Below are 17,375 nucleotides of genomic sequence, written 5' to 3' on the forward strand. Positions count from 1 at the left end.
AGACCCCACTCTGTTCCTGGGGATTCGCCCTTGCCACCAGAGCAACGCCAGCTATCGAGCTGCGGAGTTATAGCCTTTGCGCTCCCCTTGTTTACAGTCTTAATGGAATTTAAACCCTCTCCTTTCTCCTTTCTCCCTTTTTAGTTTAGTCCCTGTGGCTGTTTCCAATTTGCCACTTTCTCTCCAGCTGCTTTTGGGGTGGGGTGCTTTTCCCGTATTCTCCCCCCCCCCACAAGTCTCCATCCTCTCTCTGCCCGCAAAAACGGTTCCTTTCCTTTCGTGGCTTCTAGCTCCCCAAGTTCAGTTCTCTGTGCCGGGAACCTGCTGAATTCTGTGGTTCAGGTTGTGCAGATTGTTGTGTTAATCCTCCAATCAGTTTTCTAGGTGTGTAGGATGGTTTAGTGTTGCATTGTTTAATTTTTAAAAGATATTACAATTGTGTTGTACAGACAAGTTACATGTGTACATCAATTTAATGTTTATATTTTTCTTTATTACCTTCTACATACCCATTACTATTTGAAATTAGTTTCTATCTTTTACTCAGAAGTGTTGGCAGCAAATCGTCTTCTTATTGGCTTATCTGAAAATGTCTTTATTTATCCTTACTTTTTGGTGGGAACGTTCTGTAGGTATACAATTCTAGGTTGGTAGTTACAGTCTTTGAGCAATTTAAAAATATCATTATATTTATTTTTGTCTTTCCTCATTTCCATTGAAATGTCATCTGCCAGTCTTATTCTTTGCTTTATTGAAACCAATGTGTCTTGTTTTCTCTAGGGCCTTTTCAATTTCTTTTCCCTTGTTTTTGATTTTAGCTGTTTATTCTGTAATGTGCTTAAAAGATGTTGCCTTTGTATTTATCCTATTTGTGCTTTGCTGTGTTCATTGCATCTGTGGATTGTTATTTTCTCTTTTCTTCTACAAACATCTACCACATGCTTCTTAAGCTCTGGTCTATAATTTTCTTTTTATTGCATTGTTATTTCTCTGTCTCTCTCTCTCTCCATGTATCTATGTTTCATTTTTGTATTTTCTATAAGTCTGTGTTTAATTTTAATTATTTAGTGTTCTGTGTCCAATATATTTAAACACATATATTAATATATTAATCTCAGATATTGCATTTTTTCCAATTCCAGACTGTTCTTTTTATTATTTTTCAAAATTAAAATCTCTAGTGAAATTCAGAATCTTTACATTGACCTTTTTTTAATTTTATTTTTTATTAAAAAATTTTTTTTTAATTTTTTTAATTTTATTTTTTATTTTTTAAAATTTACATCCAAATTAGTTAGCATATAGTGCAACAATGATTTCAGGAGTAGATTCCTTAGTGTCCCTTATCCATTTAGCCCATCCCTGCTCCCATAATCCCTCCAGTAACCCTCAGTTTCTTCTCCATATTTATGAGTCTCTTCTGTTTTGTCCCCCTCCCTATTTTTATACTATTTTTGTTTCCCTTCCCTTATGTTCATTTGTTTTGTCTCTTAAAGTCCTCATATGAGTGAAGTCATATGATTTTTGTTTTTCTGTGACTGAGTAATTTCACTTAGCATAATATCCTCCAGTTCCATCCACGTAGTTGCAAATGACAAGATCCCATTCTTTTTGATTGCTGAGTAATACTCCATTGTATATATACACCACATTTTCTTTATCCATTCACCCATCGGTGGACATTTGGGCTCTTTCCATACTTTGGCTATTGTTGATAGTACTGCTATAAACATAGGGGTGCATGTATCCCTTGGAAACAGCTCACCTGTATCCCATGGGTAAATGTCTAACAGTGCAATTGCTGAGTCGTAGTGTAGTTCTATTTTTAGTTTTTTGAAGAACCTCCATATTGTTTTCCAGAGTGGCTGTACCAGCTTGCATTCCCAAGAATACTTTACCTTTAAGATCAGAAAAGAAAACACAGATATCAAATTTTACCAGTTACATTCCATATTGTGCTGGAAATTCCAGCCAAAGTAATTGGGGTAGGGGGAGACATTCTGATTGGAAAGGAAAGAGTAAAACTATCTTTATTTGTGGGTGAAATGACCTTATGTGTAGAAAATACTAAGAAACCCACATTAAAGTGTTAAAACTAATAGATAATTTAAAAAGGACTCAGAAAACTAATCGATAATTTCAGCAAGATTAGAGGATAAAAAATCAGTATGCAAAAATCAATTATATTTGTATATACTAGTAACGAACAATTTCAAATTAAATTAAGAAATCAATGCAAATTGCCATATCATCAGAAAGAATAAAATACTTATGAATACATTTAACAAAAGATGTGATAAATTTCTATTTTGAGAGCTATAAAATATTGTAAAAGGAAATTAAAGACCTAAATGCATATAAAGACATCCCATGTTCATAGATCAAGACGTTTAATATTGTAAAGAGGACAGTATTCTCAAAATTCATCTGTAATTTTAATGTAAACATTACCAAAATTGCAGTTGGCTGTTTTGCCAGAAATTGAGAGCTGATTCTAAACTTTTTATGTGCACGCAAAGGCCCCAGACTAGCCAACCCAAGCTTGAAAAATAACAAAGTTGAAGGACCCTCATTTCCCAGTTTTCAAAATTTACTCCATAGGGGCACCTGGGTGGCTCAGTTGGTTAAGCATCTGACTCTTGATTTTGGCTCAGGTCTAGACTTCAGGGTCTTGAGATCAAGACCTGAGGTGGCTCTGGTTCTGGGCAGACTGAGGAACTTGCTTGATATTCTCACTCTCCCTCCCTAGCCCCCCATGATTCCATAGCTGGTGCTTTATGGTGCAATATCCTTCTCTGTCAACAATAACTATATTTATATATATAAATACATATAACTATATATATGTAAAATGTTTACAGCATATATAAAATGTTACATATATATGTATGTTGTTGTTACTACAAAGCCTTAGTAATAAAGACTGTAATATAACTAACATAATAAAAGAATATAACAGAGAGTCCCATAATAAACTCTTACAGGTGGTCAATTGATCTTCCTCAAGGGTGCTGAGACAATTCAAAGCAGGCAAGACTAGTCTTTTTAACATACGAAGCTACACTTGGAACGCCCACCTGCCAGAGAATGAAGTTATTGCTTGCATTCACTGTATATCCATGTTAAGCTTCCAGTGGATCATGGATCTAAATGTAGGAACCAAAGCTAGAACTCTCAGGAGTGAAGATAGAACTGTATCTTTGTGATGTTGGGTTAGGGAATGCTTTCTTAGATATGACCCCTCAAGCACAAGAGGCGAAAGAAAAATACATATAGCTCCTATTTTGTCAAACTTAAAACTCAGAAAGAAGATAATTTAAGACATTTTGGGTTCCACCCACCCCTAGAGATAACTCCTATTCACACTTTTGGCTGTGCTTCGTAAATATTTTGTGTGTGTGTTTGTGTGATCATGCAATATTATATCTTTTGTTTTGTAGCATGCATATTTTACAGGGTTGAAGGATCTATCATTTTAATGGCTGTGTAGCATTCTATCAAATGCATCCCATGCAAATTCATTACATTATTTCCCAGTTTTATATATCATTTATTTCTATATTTTGCTTTTATATTGTAATTGCAGACACTGTGGGTAGCCTTGAATAAATGACATTTTAACAATTTTTATTAATATATTAGGATGATTTCCCACCAGCACCACTTCTCTGTGAGGATTTAGGATTTTGATTCATATGATGAAAGGTTTACTTTTATTTTTTTTAAATTTTATTATGAAACAAATTAAATATAAACACAATGGGAGAAAACAGTACAATAGACCTCCACTTACCCATCCCCACGGCTCACTCATTTCTATTGTCTAGATGTAATTTGACCTCTGAAAGGAATATATTCAAACATTGTATGCCTCTCTCTTTTTTTCTGCTTATTTTTGAGAGAGAGAGAGAGAGAGAGAGAGAGGGAGAGACAGAGAAAGAAAGAGAATATGAATGGGAGAGGGTCAGAGAGAGAGGAAGACAGAGGATCCTAAACAGGCTCTGTAATATGGGGCTTGAACTCAGGAACTGAACCATGAGATCATGACCTGAGCCAAAGTCGGATGCTTATATGATTGAGCCACCCAGGAACCCCTGTGTGCCTGTTTTTCACAGAGTACTTCCCCCTTGCTGTGCTTACTTAGAACCTATTAAACGCTGGTTCCTGTATTGTTGTTTATATAGCAGATTTTCTCTTTAATTTCTTACATCTACTTAAGGGCTATTTTGATGTTACAGGTGAAGAAGTGAGGAAGTGGTTAAACTAAGATGCACAGATAAAATTAGATTTTAGACTCTGAGATCCATCCTGAGTGACCAGTTTGCCCAGTATGGTCCCGGTTTCAGCTCTGAAAGTCCTATATCCCAGGAAGCCCCCTGGGTCCCCGCAGCCCACTCCCAGTCCAAGCCCTTCCCCTGCAGAGTGGCTTAGGATGTGACATTGCAGGAGATCCCTTTTCCAGCTGCTGGATCTTGAAGACAGTGAAAGATTGGTTGTTCCCATCAGGGAATGGGATATCCTTGGTTTTAGAGTGTTTATGTCCGCATAACGGTGATATTTTGTTTTGCAGATCCCTTCATGTGCTTGTGTGCAATGCGGGGGCTTTTGCTCTCCCCTGGAGCCTCACCAAGGACGGCCTGGAGACCACCTTCCAGGTGAATCACCTGGGACACTTCTACCTTGTCCAACTCCTTCAGGATGTCTTGTGCCGCTCAGCTCCTGCCCGAGTAGTTGTGGTCTCCTCAGAATCCCATAGGTGGGTTAGAATCTGATATGTTTGGGTTTTTTTTTTAAAGGTTTGTTTGTTTGTTTGTTTATGAATGAGAGAGAGCACAACAGCAGGGGCGGAGCATAGAGAGAGGGATACAGAGGACCTGAAGCAGGCTCCTCACTGACAGCAGCAAGCCCGACACGGGGCTCGAACTCAGGAACCGAGAGATGGTGACCTGAGCCAAAGTCCGATGCTCACCTGACTGAGCTGCCCAGGTGCCCCAGAATCTGCTGTTTTGTTCCCATGGCCCCTTCCTCGTGCCAGCCAGTGTCCCCCCAAGGCTCTGTTCCTAAAAGTAATTTTCAGTAACGCCACTCAGGTGTATTCAACCTGGCTTCCTTAATTTTTTGATGTCTTTCTGTTTTGGAGATTGTGGAGGGTGGTGACGTGGGGGTTTTGTCTCCAGCAATGTAGATGGTTTTCACAACTCTGCTTCAAGCCCCTCATTGATTTTGCTTCGAGATGGGATAATAATTGATTAAATCTGAATGCCTGACCTTTTATTGATTTGTCATTCAACAACTTCAACACCTCACCAGGAAGAATGTGCAGTTATTCCAGCAGGAGAAACAATGCAATTAAAGACCACGAGATGAAATCCAATTGTTTTATAATGAGAAATTAGGGAATTCAATGCCGACATTAGCTGTGTAATTGTAGAAAGGGAAGTACTGTAGTTAGAACATATTAGAAATCTGGCCATGCCTCTTTTGGTTAAAATTTCAATTAAAACATCAGATGGCACTTCTCTTCCGTTACCATTAGGAGAATATCCAATTGACTAGAAAGGCATTTGAAAATTTCATCTTATTTCCAGCGTATTTGTTTCTAGAGTTGGATGAACAACTATTTGTCTAAAGAGAGGTGATCGAAGAAGACAAAGGACTCGCCGGGCGAGGCTAGATTTAATGTGTGGGGTGGGGGAGATTTTCCTGGTGTGGTCAGAAGCATTCACTCTTAGCAAAGTAGCTGGGAAAAAAAAAAGAATAGTGTGCAGGGGCCTATTTTTTCCCCCTTCTTCTCCGTCTTAAGTCCTGAAATGTTTTAGTGACCCAGAATGAAGCTTATTTTTTTAATCACGCTTCCATAAAATGTAACCCCTGGGAAGAGAGAGACCAGCCAAGGGTTAGCCTGAACCCTTTATCACTCCCAAACACAGGGGCTTATAGTAGAAGTGACATACTGCAGATAGATTTGCTTTTACCATTTTACATTTATGAGGGCTGAAATGAAAGGAAAATGCCCGTAATAATCCTCCCCCGTGTTAAAAGACACGAAACATCTAGTAATTAGGTGGTAACAAAATCTGGACATCCTTATCTTTGCAAATCACACCAGGTTCATGGAAAAAAAAAAAGTGGAGTGGCCCTGCTCAGGAGTGGGGGCCGGTGCGGGAGCGCGAGCTCCGGAAATAAATCTGCCAGTCCCAATCATTTGCCAGATGTGGAGGGCACCACGGGATATGTTTAAATGAGCTGGTATTTAATGGGAGATTATGTTGAATTGTAGCTTCTTGCTTCGCTTTGTAAATCTGTATCTCAAATGGTATTTCACGTGCTGCCTTTGTTCTCTCCTTGACTTCAGCGTAATTCGAGCCTACCTTGGAGATCTGAATCTTAATTTCATTTAACAGAGGAATTGGAAGGAAGGGCCTTGGTCTCCTGAATTAGACCCAGTTTAGTTTAGAGACGAGGACTTCCGGAAATGTGTTATCAGGCCCTCTCCTGTCTGGTGATTGGCCCTAGTTTTCTGCTTTCTGGTCATTCTTTGCACATGTTAAGGGCTATTTTTGTGTGTTTTGTGTGTTTTGCGCGCACACGTGTGTGTGTGTGTGTGTGTGTGTGTGTGTGTGTGTTTTACAAAATGCTAATTCCCCCAAGCTGGTTTGTTTATTACACTTGCATGGCCTCCTGTGGTGCCCTAGAGGTAGTGTGAATACTGGGTGCATAGTCCTGGGAAAGCACTCACTCACTGCTCAAGGACCCAGAGCCTTAAACCATGTTGTAAAATGGAAGTGTTGATATCTAATTACCTCCATAAACCTTGGCGGAATCTCTTCGTTGGAGTCAAGACCCCCTGTTAGGGGAAAAATAAAGTCCTATGTTTGCAGAAAATATTATACCAGACTGCCCCCAGGCAAAATATTTATTAGCCTCCCCGTGTCTTCACTGTATTTTAGTTACTTATCTGGAGTCTGAGCGAGTGAATGCAGTTTCTGCATACCTAAAATACATCATATGAAAAGGAGAACTCGACTTCCTTGCTGTGAAAAATTTTCAGATAACAATTAAAATAGAATGAAAAGAGCGGAGGGCTGGCTGAACAACTGTGAATGGCTGCAGCTGTGTTGAGGGCCAAGTTGCTGCGTGCGCACTCACACACACACACACACACACACACACACACGTACACAGCTTCGGAGGCAAATTCTGTCCTATTCTTTGAACATACTAGCTTTTGTCTACATAGAATCCAGCCTAATTATTTTTGGTAATTTAAAAATCCTCCGTTAAAAAAAAAATAAGGGAGCAGTATATATAGAAATACAAGACAGAGGTCCCCTCAAACAACAAATGTTGATGTCCAGAGAGCAAAATGGTCACATTTTGCTGTATTGGAAGGAGGATAATTCTATTAAGACATTATTGTGTGGCTTTGTCAATTCTTCAAGTTGAAAATAGAGTCGGCAGCATTTGAAGGGTTGTTTTACTGCCTCTTGAGCAGAGAGGTGAACACAGTCGTTTTTCAGGAAGCCTGCCCTGGCTCAGAGGGGTCCCAAGGCTTTCCCCCCTTCCTGCTTTCCAGAGGACTGTCAATACAAGCTAATCAGACCTGAAAAATGGGTTTGCTGCCCAGGAGATCAGCAGGGCAGGAAATCGGGGATCTGCTCATGGATGGGGGCTGCTTGCAAAGCGTGGGCCTCCTATTTCCTAGCTGTGCTTCTCCAACTTGAGAAGCTCCTTCAACTTGGTTCCACCTAATTTCCCATCATGGTGGATTTTTTTGGTGTGTTTGTTTGTTTGTTTGTTTTTGTTTGTGGGTTTTTTTTTTTTTTTTTTTTTTTTTTGCCTTGTTTCTAGATTAAGGACTAGGAATGAATACCTTTCCCACCTCTTAGGAGTTTAACTGACCTGGTGCTCCCCACATGAAAGACTTCCGTGTTGTCCTCAAAAACCAAAGCAGGGAATTCATTCTAAACTGTACAAGTGCCACATGCAAATATTGATGAGGGATATAGAGAACCCAAAGGTAATGCTAAATTTTGCCTTTGGAGCAAGGCTCAGAGGAAGCTTGGCACTTAGTTTGGAATTCTGAACCCAGGATCGAACTTTAATTCTCTAATCCTGTATTTAGTCCCTGCTATGCGTTGGGCACTGCAGTAGGCGTAAATACGCTTACTGTCTGCCTTCCAAGAATTCACAGTTCATTGGGGGAGCCAGGTGAGCAAATGGCCTGCACTCTGGCACGGTAAGGACAGAGGCACACAGGACACAGCGCACAGTCCCCAGCATACAGATAAAATGCAAAGATGGCATGACTTGCTTTGTTACCGATGTTGGCAGGGAGCTGCGTGGGGCCATTGAATACTAGGAATATCACCGCTTGGGTCCTGGTGAGTGGGCACCTCATTTCCGTGGAAACAAGTGTTTCAATCTGCTCTGCATGGCTTCTTTCAGTCTGTCCCCCATTGCCACCCAAGAAATCATTGTGACAACAAGTGGTGAAAGAGCTAGTTAGGTAGAGCCTCCTGGAAGAAATGGCACTCAGGCTGGGTTAGGCTAAACACAGATGCCAAGACTGGTTTCCTGCAAAGGTGATGGAAAAAGAGTGGAGAGTAAGAGAAGGATGGTGTTTTCGTCCCATACCATGCAGATGTGGTCTGGGTCTTTGATACTATTTCTGCACAGCGTAGGTAGAATCTCTAAGACATGGCCCATACATTGGGTCACTGAGCTGTCAACAGTCTTCTTCTGTAATACCTTATTACTACGTTGGATTAAAGTTCAGAAATAATAGAACTTCCCTGCATAAATGCATTTTAATTCAATATGCTCGCTTAACTGTAACGGAAAGAAAAAAAATAAATGTGAAACAAAATAGCATGTTTCTTAACTTGAGAAGGACTACAAGGAGGATAAGTAATCAGATGTGCATGTCCATGCATCGGTCACCTCCATTGGGATACTCACAAATGCGGACCATTAACAGGTGTGGCACTGCAGACTGAAATACTCCTGGCATGGAATCAAGCGTCACCTCCCACCAAAACCCATGAAATCTGAAAGTGCATTCATTCTTCGTGTACGTGGCTGTAGGACTACTGTCTTGGAAACGCAGTGGATGTCAAAACTGTGCATATATATAAAAAACACAGCCAGGCTGTAGGCTCAGATAATTATACACGGGCTTTTCATCTGCATGAATGTCCAGCGGGACGATCTTCATGGAGCAAGACTCCGTCTGCATTGCAGGACGTCTACCATCCCCGGCCCCTGCCGGCAGCCATTATCACAATCAGAAAAAGGCCCCCATAAATTTTCAAATTTCCCGCTAAGTTCCAGTGCTTTTGATGATTAAGCTCGCAAGTCTGGGCACTTCCTGTGGTTTGGGGACTTGGAAACAGGCAGCCAACAATTAGTTTCAGGGTCTTGTTGTTGCATCCGTGATAACATTTCTGGCCGTCAGCCTTGTTGATGACTTTAGAGCGGCGATGTCATTTAACACTAGAAATTGGATGTCACTGACTGAGTCCTGGAGAAGGGCTATTTCATTTCCATGAAAATATGAATTTCACCTGTCCCTGGGTTGCTTTTACCTTCCTTGTAGCTCACCCTGAACTGCTCATATCCAGGAACAACCAGATTATTCCATGATTTTCATTTTACCTTTTGCTTTTGTTTCCATAGCCTCTCCTTATATTTCCTTATTACTTGGTGCAAATGCTCAGAGTTAATTTAATGAAGGAAACTATGAGGAGTCTTTAACAAGGATGAGATCAACCTCCAGAAAATTCCTTTTGTTATGATCCTTTTTTTCTTTTAGGGCAGTCACTACTTTGCTGTTACTCAAAAGAAAGAAAGAAAGAAAGAAAGAGAAAGAAAGAAAAAGAAAGAGAGAAAGAAAAGAAACAAACAGCTGGTGTTTAATGACTCCGTCAGACCCAATTATAAAACATCAACTACTTACTTTGATTTGTGTATTTCTATGCCATGGGTATACTTAAAAACAGTAGAGTCTGCCAGAACTCATTCTGGCTTTGTTTACATTTATCTTTTAAACGTATAAGGCTATTGATGGCACCTCACCAAGGTTATAACCCCTTTATAATCATTAATTTTTAATCTCGAAGAGAGTCTTGGGGGCAGCAAGACTCATCTATATTTACTTGGGGGATCAAATGAAAATATACAGGACTCAAGCGTTGGCTAAAATAACCCAGGAAAGCCCCGTCAAAGGTTAGGAATGTGATATCTTTCTGCTTCCAAAAGCTGTAGTCCTTTATTTAAGATGCTTTTCCATTTAATTTAATTATCCTTGAACTTCCTGTTGAAGGTTTTGAAAAATACACGTTGGAAGCAGGGGGTGTTCAGTGTGTTAAGATTGCCCTATTTCTGAGTTTGGGCCCTTAATGTAGTCTGTCTTCGGATGCTGCTGTTTTATCGTGTCCAGTCACTATTGTCCATTTCTAAGGGAGACTTTGTTTCTACATTTGCCCAGTTGGGTTTTCAGTTGCCTCTGTGGTGGTGTCCTCAGACTTCTAATAAAAATAAAATGCTATTATTATCAGGAGTCAGAGATGGACTGCTTCATGTCATACTTCCTATCTTTTTTTTGTTTTGTGTCGCTTAGATTCACAGATATTAACGATTCCTCTGGCAAACTGGACTTCAGCCGCCTTTCTCCATCTAAAAATGACTACTGGGCCATGCTGGCTTACAACCGGTCTAAGCTGTGCAACATTCTCTTCTCCAATGAGCTCCACCGCCGCCTGTCCCCGCGTGGGGTGACGTCGAATGCCGTGCACCCTGGAAACATGTTGTATTCGTCCATTCATCGTAACTGGTGGGTGTACACGCTGCTGTTTACGTTGGCCAGGCCTTTCACCAAGTCCATGGTAAGTGAATGGCTTCTGTCGCCGCCACAGACACCTTCATTTCGCTCTTAATGGACACATGCGTGTTCTTCAGCTTCTCTCCTCCGGTAGTGCCGAGTCTGGTCTTGACAGCCACGTCCTCGGCCCGTTAAAGCCATCAGTGAGGGCTCTCGAACACATTTCAGTTGACTTAGATTATAGCTGTTTCTCTAAAGGCGTCTTGGAGGGCTGGATAGAAAACGTGGTTTTTCCAGTATTGCGTTAAGGATGGCTTGAAGTCTTGGTGGAGATGCTTTGCTTTCTTTTGATGTGTGTGTGTGTGTGTTTTTTTTTTAATTGCTGTTATTCAGAAGGCATAGTACTTGAAAACCGTGTTTTGTGTCAGTAGGTGAAAAACATGGGTAGGTGACTGTTGAATTATCAGCCGAAGTGATTCCTTTGTTTCAGCTAGGAATCTATAATTGATGTTCTAAATTCTTCTTTTAATGGATGTGAACCTCACCTGGAAAACTTTTTGTCGGTCCCAAGTGCCTTTTATTCTTTACTTCCCCAAAGGTGAGTCCTTTTGGATGAATCACACTTCTGTGGTTAGATTCGGAAGCGTTCACAAAGGTAAATAGGAAGTTTTTACATTTTCAATGGTCGTATAACTGCCGTATCTAGAAACTTCTTCCATGAAAACGTTTCAACAGGAAGTCTTTTAAATGAGCAATGCACATTTTACACAGTATATTTGGTATGGTATTTTTTTTTTTCTAAACCATGGGCCTTTATTTTTTTTATTTTTTTTTTTTTTTTTATTTTTTTATTTTTTTTTAAATTTTTTTTTTTCAACTTTTTAAATTTATTTTTGGGACAGAGAGAGACACAGCATGAACGGGGGAGGGGCAGAGAGAGAGGGAGACACAGAATCGGAAACAGGCTCCAGGCTCTGAGCCATCAGCCCAGAGCCTGACGCGGGGCTCGAACTCACGGACCGCGAGATCGTGACCTGGCTGAAGTCGGACGCTTAACCGACTGCGCCACCCAGGCGCCCCTAAACCATGGGCCTTTAAAAACGCTTGAAATTAGTGCATGCAGATACTATTACAGTTAACCGACTTAACCTCTAATCCTCAGAAAGGTCCAAACACGTTTTGGCTTCTGAGAGTATCACAAGGTGAATTCATTATCCTGGGAAAATGAGCATGTGGCCTCTGAATAGTCTGCCTTCTTCTCCAGCAGCAATTCCCACTTAACCGTGGGTCAGATACCCAACCACTCTGAGCCTGATTCCTCGCACTTAAAACGGCAATACGGGTTTTTGTGGGGATTGACCCTGATGGGTATGACATTTATAACATTGGGTATGGAATTTCTGTGGTGACTTTCATCTGACTGTGCACTGTGGTAGCCACCTGCCGTATGTGGCTCTGGAGCCCTTGGAAAGTGGCTAAATACAACCGAGAGGCTGAATTTTTCATTGGGCTTTACCTTAATTGATTTAGATTTACGTAGCTGCAAGATTGGAAAGCACGGTTAAATAATGTGCCTAGCATGGTGTCTGTGTATAGTAGGTATGTAGTATGATGGTTGTTGTTATTGTTTACATTACCTCCGGAGAGGATTATTTTCCGAAGCGTCATTGTTTGTGTTGCGTATAAAGATTACAGAACTAAAGGAGTCTGTAGACCGGAGTCTGCTGGTGGTAGTTGGGTGGACCTCTGTCTCTGTCCCTAGAGGCCCAAGGAGAAGGCAACTGGCAAAGTGGGAAGGGTGTCCAGATGAAGAGAGTCTGGCCTCCGACACGTACATCTGGTCTCCCAGGAGCCATAGTAGAAGGAACTTTCCATGTTCTGGGCCCCCAGTAACTGAAAAACAGCATCTTTTCTATGCCATGATGCACTTTTTTGGATAAGCATATAGATGATAAAGACTATGAAATATGTATGTAGGTTTAGATTTTTAGGACATTCTTTTTTCTAATCGTGTTTTGATATATTTAGGTGTCCGGTGGTATTCTTGGCCATCAGAGTACCCTGGCTAGGTTTATAAAGACGTGGAATGGGAATGAATTTGTCAAAGTCACAGACAGTTGCTTCTTCACAACATAGACATTTAGGACTGTGTGTATGTGGACTGTGTGTGTGTGTGGACTGTGTGTATGCGGGAGAGATATCAGCATGATGGGGCTATGTCACTGGCAGGACAGACCAGGCTCACTGGAAAGGTCACCTTGTGTTTTATCCTCCCGTACGTGACTTGACGCTACTTCCGTCATGAGAAGACATTTGTTTTGTGGATGCGGAGTGTCCTTCTCCCTTTTTCAACGCACATTTATTTTTGGACATAAGCCACATAGTCGCATCCCCATTGTCACCCCCTGTGAAAGCTGGATTCCTCAATGCCCACGAAGAAGCTTAGCATAAATGCAACGTCCTCATCGCCAGGGGGCCGTTTGTGCTGCACTGATGTGTCTGCGTGTCACTCCAACAGTGTCTCCTTTTGACACGAGTGTTGCTGGGGTACCCATCGCATTGCCCAAGGTCACGGAATGGAGGAGCACAGCCCACCCTTGTGCTCGGAAGCCCTGCCTTTGCTTCTCCACTGTAGCTGGCTCCCTTAAGTATTAAACAGCAGTATTCTAATATCAACGTCCCTTCTTTATTTGCTGTGACTTGCTGTGACTACGGTGATTTTAGTTACAGTAATTAGGTCACCCTTCATGGAGTCAGGCTATTTTAAGTGCCTCTTTAAGGAATATTGTTGCAGATCAGTAATTTTACAATTGGATGTTCTTGTGCAACTTTATTAAATGTAATCTGTCTTTTAAATGTTGCCCTTTTACAGTTATACATTTCTAATTGTTGCTGTAAATGCATTATCACTTTGAAATTAATTAATTTTTCCATTTTGGCTGCCTGCAGTATAATAATCACTAATGAGAAACTCATAGGGATTAATCTCAGCACAGCGACCCCTACTGGTAAGGCTGTGTCTTTGGCACCGCGTCCCCTTGAGGTCTGGAGGGTAGGACAAGTGTTTGAGGGGTGTGTGGGGGAAGCATTTGTTTCCTTTCCCTCCAACTTGTGTAAAAATAAAAATAATTCATACCAATGGGAATAGGATTTTTTTTAAGTAATCTTTACACCCATTGTGGGGCTTGAACTCACAACTCCCAAATCAAGAGTCACATGCTCTTCCTATTGAACAAGCCAGGCGTCCGGGGAATAGGATTGTTTTAAAATATTGTTTAAAAATATGCAGGACTCTGGTTCCTCTTGAAACATCTTAAAGCTTGGTGGGAGCTTTTTGATAATGAAGTCACATCCACCATGGCTACGTTATACATTATTTTCTTGTCTCCCTAGCTTTCTTTTATGCAATTAACATACTCTAAAATTGTATTTTGCATATGTGTGCATGAATATATACTGTCAGAATATATAAAGTGCTCATACCTTGGTATTTCTCCAAGGAACTTAATTCACAAAACCAGGCCTATTGGATTATTGGGTGATAGAAGAGATTTCCAATTTTGGCTCTTGGCAATCATTGCCACTTGGTGACTTTAGACTCCTGCTGTGCCCTGAGGTAGGATGTGACTTTGCACCTTAGTCCAGACCCTGTGATGCTTTAATTCCTCACAACGGTTCCACACAATGCTAGAATGATTATCCTCCCTGGTAGTCAAGGAACACAGAGAACTCACCCACATTGCCTTGAGACCCTTCACCGGCTCCTCCCAAGTACATTTGCCTTGTCTGATGCACCACAGCGTCCCCACTGTGTAGATCTCCTCGTGCCGTTATTGTTTCCTTTTTAAAATGCTTGAGAGTACCTTCATGAACTTAACCCTCGGCCTTTTTTGTTTTGTTTTGTTTTTTGTTTTTTGTTTTGCTTTTTCTTTTTTTGCCCCACGTAAACTTTCAGTTCTGGTAAACAACGCATTAGCTCGAGTTCCTAGGTCCAAGCCAGCCCTTTGCAGATCGGTATGTAAATTTGAAGCTGAGCTCTGTCACGTGCCTCTGAGGGTGTTTTGTGTGACCAAATATTTATGTTGGCAGGTAACAGTAGAAAGAATATCATGTGTTAGGGTAGCAGGAGCTTAGCAGATGTTTTAGGGAGCTGCGTTTTCAAATCATTTTACATTAAAAAATGGCTCGAGTTTGTCGAACTTCTGGAATGATTGAGTTACGTTTCCTGTGGCCGTGTAGAGGCAGTCATTGGACTGAGTTTTAACAGATGTGCGGCCACCCCGCTAATGGATGGATCTGCACCACCGGTCCTGTTGCAAAGTTATAAATTATAACTAGAAAAAGCACAAGATGCCATTCTTCTAACCTTCGCGAAAGCCAAGCTGGGTAATTCTGCCCTTGAACGACCCGCCGCAGGGTGATTTATAGTTGTATAATTTAAAACATAATGAAGGAGATAATAGATGTTGATTTGTTCTTTAAATTAGTGTTTTAGAAAAATACTTCTCCTCCCCACCCCCCCACTTTTAAATACCTGCAGCTGACTACACTCCAGATATTATCAAGGACAAAGCCCCGTTGGAATCTTTACCCGTGCATCGGAGGAGAAGGCAAGGGCCTTTTCCTGGGCTGGGAGGAGGAGATAGAGTTTTCAAAGTAGAAATTTCAGAATATTCCTCACTACTGTAAATGCTGGGGGACTCCCGAGTGAGGGTTGAGTTCTCTGGCTGCTTTGCCTTTGCCAGTCCAGATATGTTAGAAAACTAGACTCCTACGACCCCGCCGTGGCTGGGCCGCACTTGACCTTTCCTGCAGAACCCCACAGGAGGACCTGTTGGCAGTGCTCTTCCTGCTGAGGTCACATAGCCGCTATCTCACACGTTGTGCTTGCTTTCCAGGATTATCATTGGCATTGGTTTTAGTAGTCACCTCTGATTCCGTCCAGAGCTTGAAAGTTAACAGTGTTTGCTCAAGGTACAGCCCAAGGGATATGGTAGAGCAAAAAAGAGCAAAGCATTTAGAACCCTCAGGACTGTATTCAAAACTCAACGTTTCCACCTCTTGTGATTATAAAACTTTGAAATGACGCATCCTTTGTGAGGTTCATATTCTACATCAGTGTTCATGTTTTGGGCTGTGAGTTAATACTGCCCAATTAAAAATCTTTGGAATAATATTGGTTTGTTTTTCTCATGTATCCAGAAATCCAGGGGCTGTCAGGGGTGTGTTTGGCTACTTTCAGGCAGCTTCTTTGTGCTTGTGTTAGCTTTTCCCTCGTGCTTATAAGATGGCTCCAGTAGCAGCAACCATTGCATCCTACGTGATGAGGTCTGAAGGCAGAATGGGAGGGATGGGGCTCCTCCTTGCATACCTGCCTTCTTTATCAAGGAAGAGAGCATTCCATCTCCGAGCATTCCATCTCAGAACTGTCTTCTGGAGCGCTTTGCTTCAGCTCCCACTGGCCAGGATTCAGAATCGCTTGTCCATAGCCGTGGTGCAAGGGAGGCTGGGAAAGTGCATTTCTGGCATTTTGTGTCTCTAGGGTTGGAGGTGAGATTGGTGGCAGAGAAAATGGATGGCACGATGGCTTTTGAGCAGGCTCTGTGAATAAGTGTGCCTATAGTTTTTCTGCTCTGTCAAGTGGGAATCCTGTCTTTCTTAGGGGGTCACTGTGAAAGCACGTGAGAATTGAATGAAAGGAGCATGGCCTTGTCCGGTCCCCTTCTATGCGGCGAGCTTTACCTCAATCTCATTGGAGCTCATTCTCCTTCCTTCTCGAGGATGCTGAGGCATACTTCCTTTAGTCTAAAACCCTCCCTTTCCTCCAGGTCTAGTTACTTTCTACTCGTCCTTCAAAGCTCAATCCAAACATCACAGCCCAGGGAAGCATTACATCAGAATGTGGTCAAGACTCCCTTTCTGTGCCCTCCTAAGGCTGGTTCTCAGAATACTGTCTGACACGCAGTAGTCCTCCGTAAACATGTGCCGAATGAACGAATGAAGGACGCCCAAAAATTCTCCTACAGATCACTGGAAACAAACACAATTTAGAAAAATAATCTGTGCTGTTCTGTGTTTAATGCCTTTCTCTCCCTCTCTTGAAAGTGCTGTTTTTGCATTCACACCACTGTATCCCTGGTCCATAAAGTAAATGCTCAGTAAATATTTGTAAATGAATAAATGAAAGACGATTAGGTGCTTAATGAATGACAGTCATTAAGGCATTCCTTATCATTACTCTATCTGAGGAGCGCAGAGCACCGCAGTTCACCATGTGCAGATAGAGAAGCGGATGAGTCTAGGGGGGCCGGCCTGCATCCCACAGCTAGTACGCAGGAGAGCTGGGACCAGAACCCAGGCCCCCCACTCCCCCGGCCAAGTGCCGGATAAGGGGTCTGCCAGAGGGGTGTGTGTGGAGGGAAACCCTAAGGAGAGAACCGGAAGGCGTGGGGAAGACAGGCTGTAAAGCTGGGTGAGACCCTGGCTCTCCCTCCCACCTAACCTCTTGGGCACATTTTCTAAGCTGATTGAGATTCATGAACTGGAACGTTCG

At 41.8% G+C, this 17,375-nt stretch overlaps 1 protein-coding gene across 1 annotated transcript in view; it reads left to right on the forward strand.

Annotated features, from left to right (window-relative positions):
- WWOX (WW domain containing oxidoreductase) overlaps window positions 1-15,246 on the forward strand; it is a 304,629-nt gene extending 289,383 nt beyond the window's left edge. The window contains exons 7-9 of the mRNA XM_058707328.1: window positions 4,571-4,756; window positions 10,622-10,886; window positions 13,341-15,246. Coding sequence (XP_058563311.1) covers window positions 4,571-4,756; window positions 10,622-10,886; window positions 13,341-13,457 — 568 coding nt within the window. The 3' untranslated portion in view covers window positions 13,458-15,246. The remainder of the gene's footprint in view (window positions 1-4,570; window positions 4,757-10,621; window positions 10,887-13,340) is intronic.
- The last annotated feature ends 2,129 nt before the right edge of the window (window positions 15,247-17,375 follow it).

Source organism: Neofelis nebulosa, chromosome 17 (genome assembly GCF_028018385.1).
Source record: "Neofelis nebulosa isolate mNeoNeb1 chromosome 17, mNeoNeb1.pri, whole genome shotgun sequence".
Taxonomy (NCBI): domain Eukaryota; kingdom Metazoa; phylum Chordata; class Mammalia; order Carnivora; family Felidae; genus Neofelis; species Neofelis nebulosa.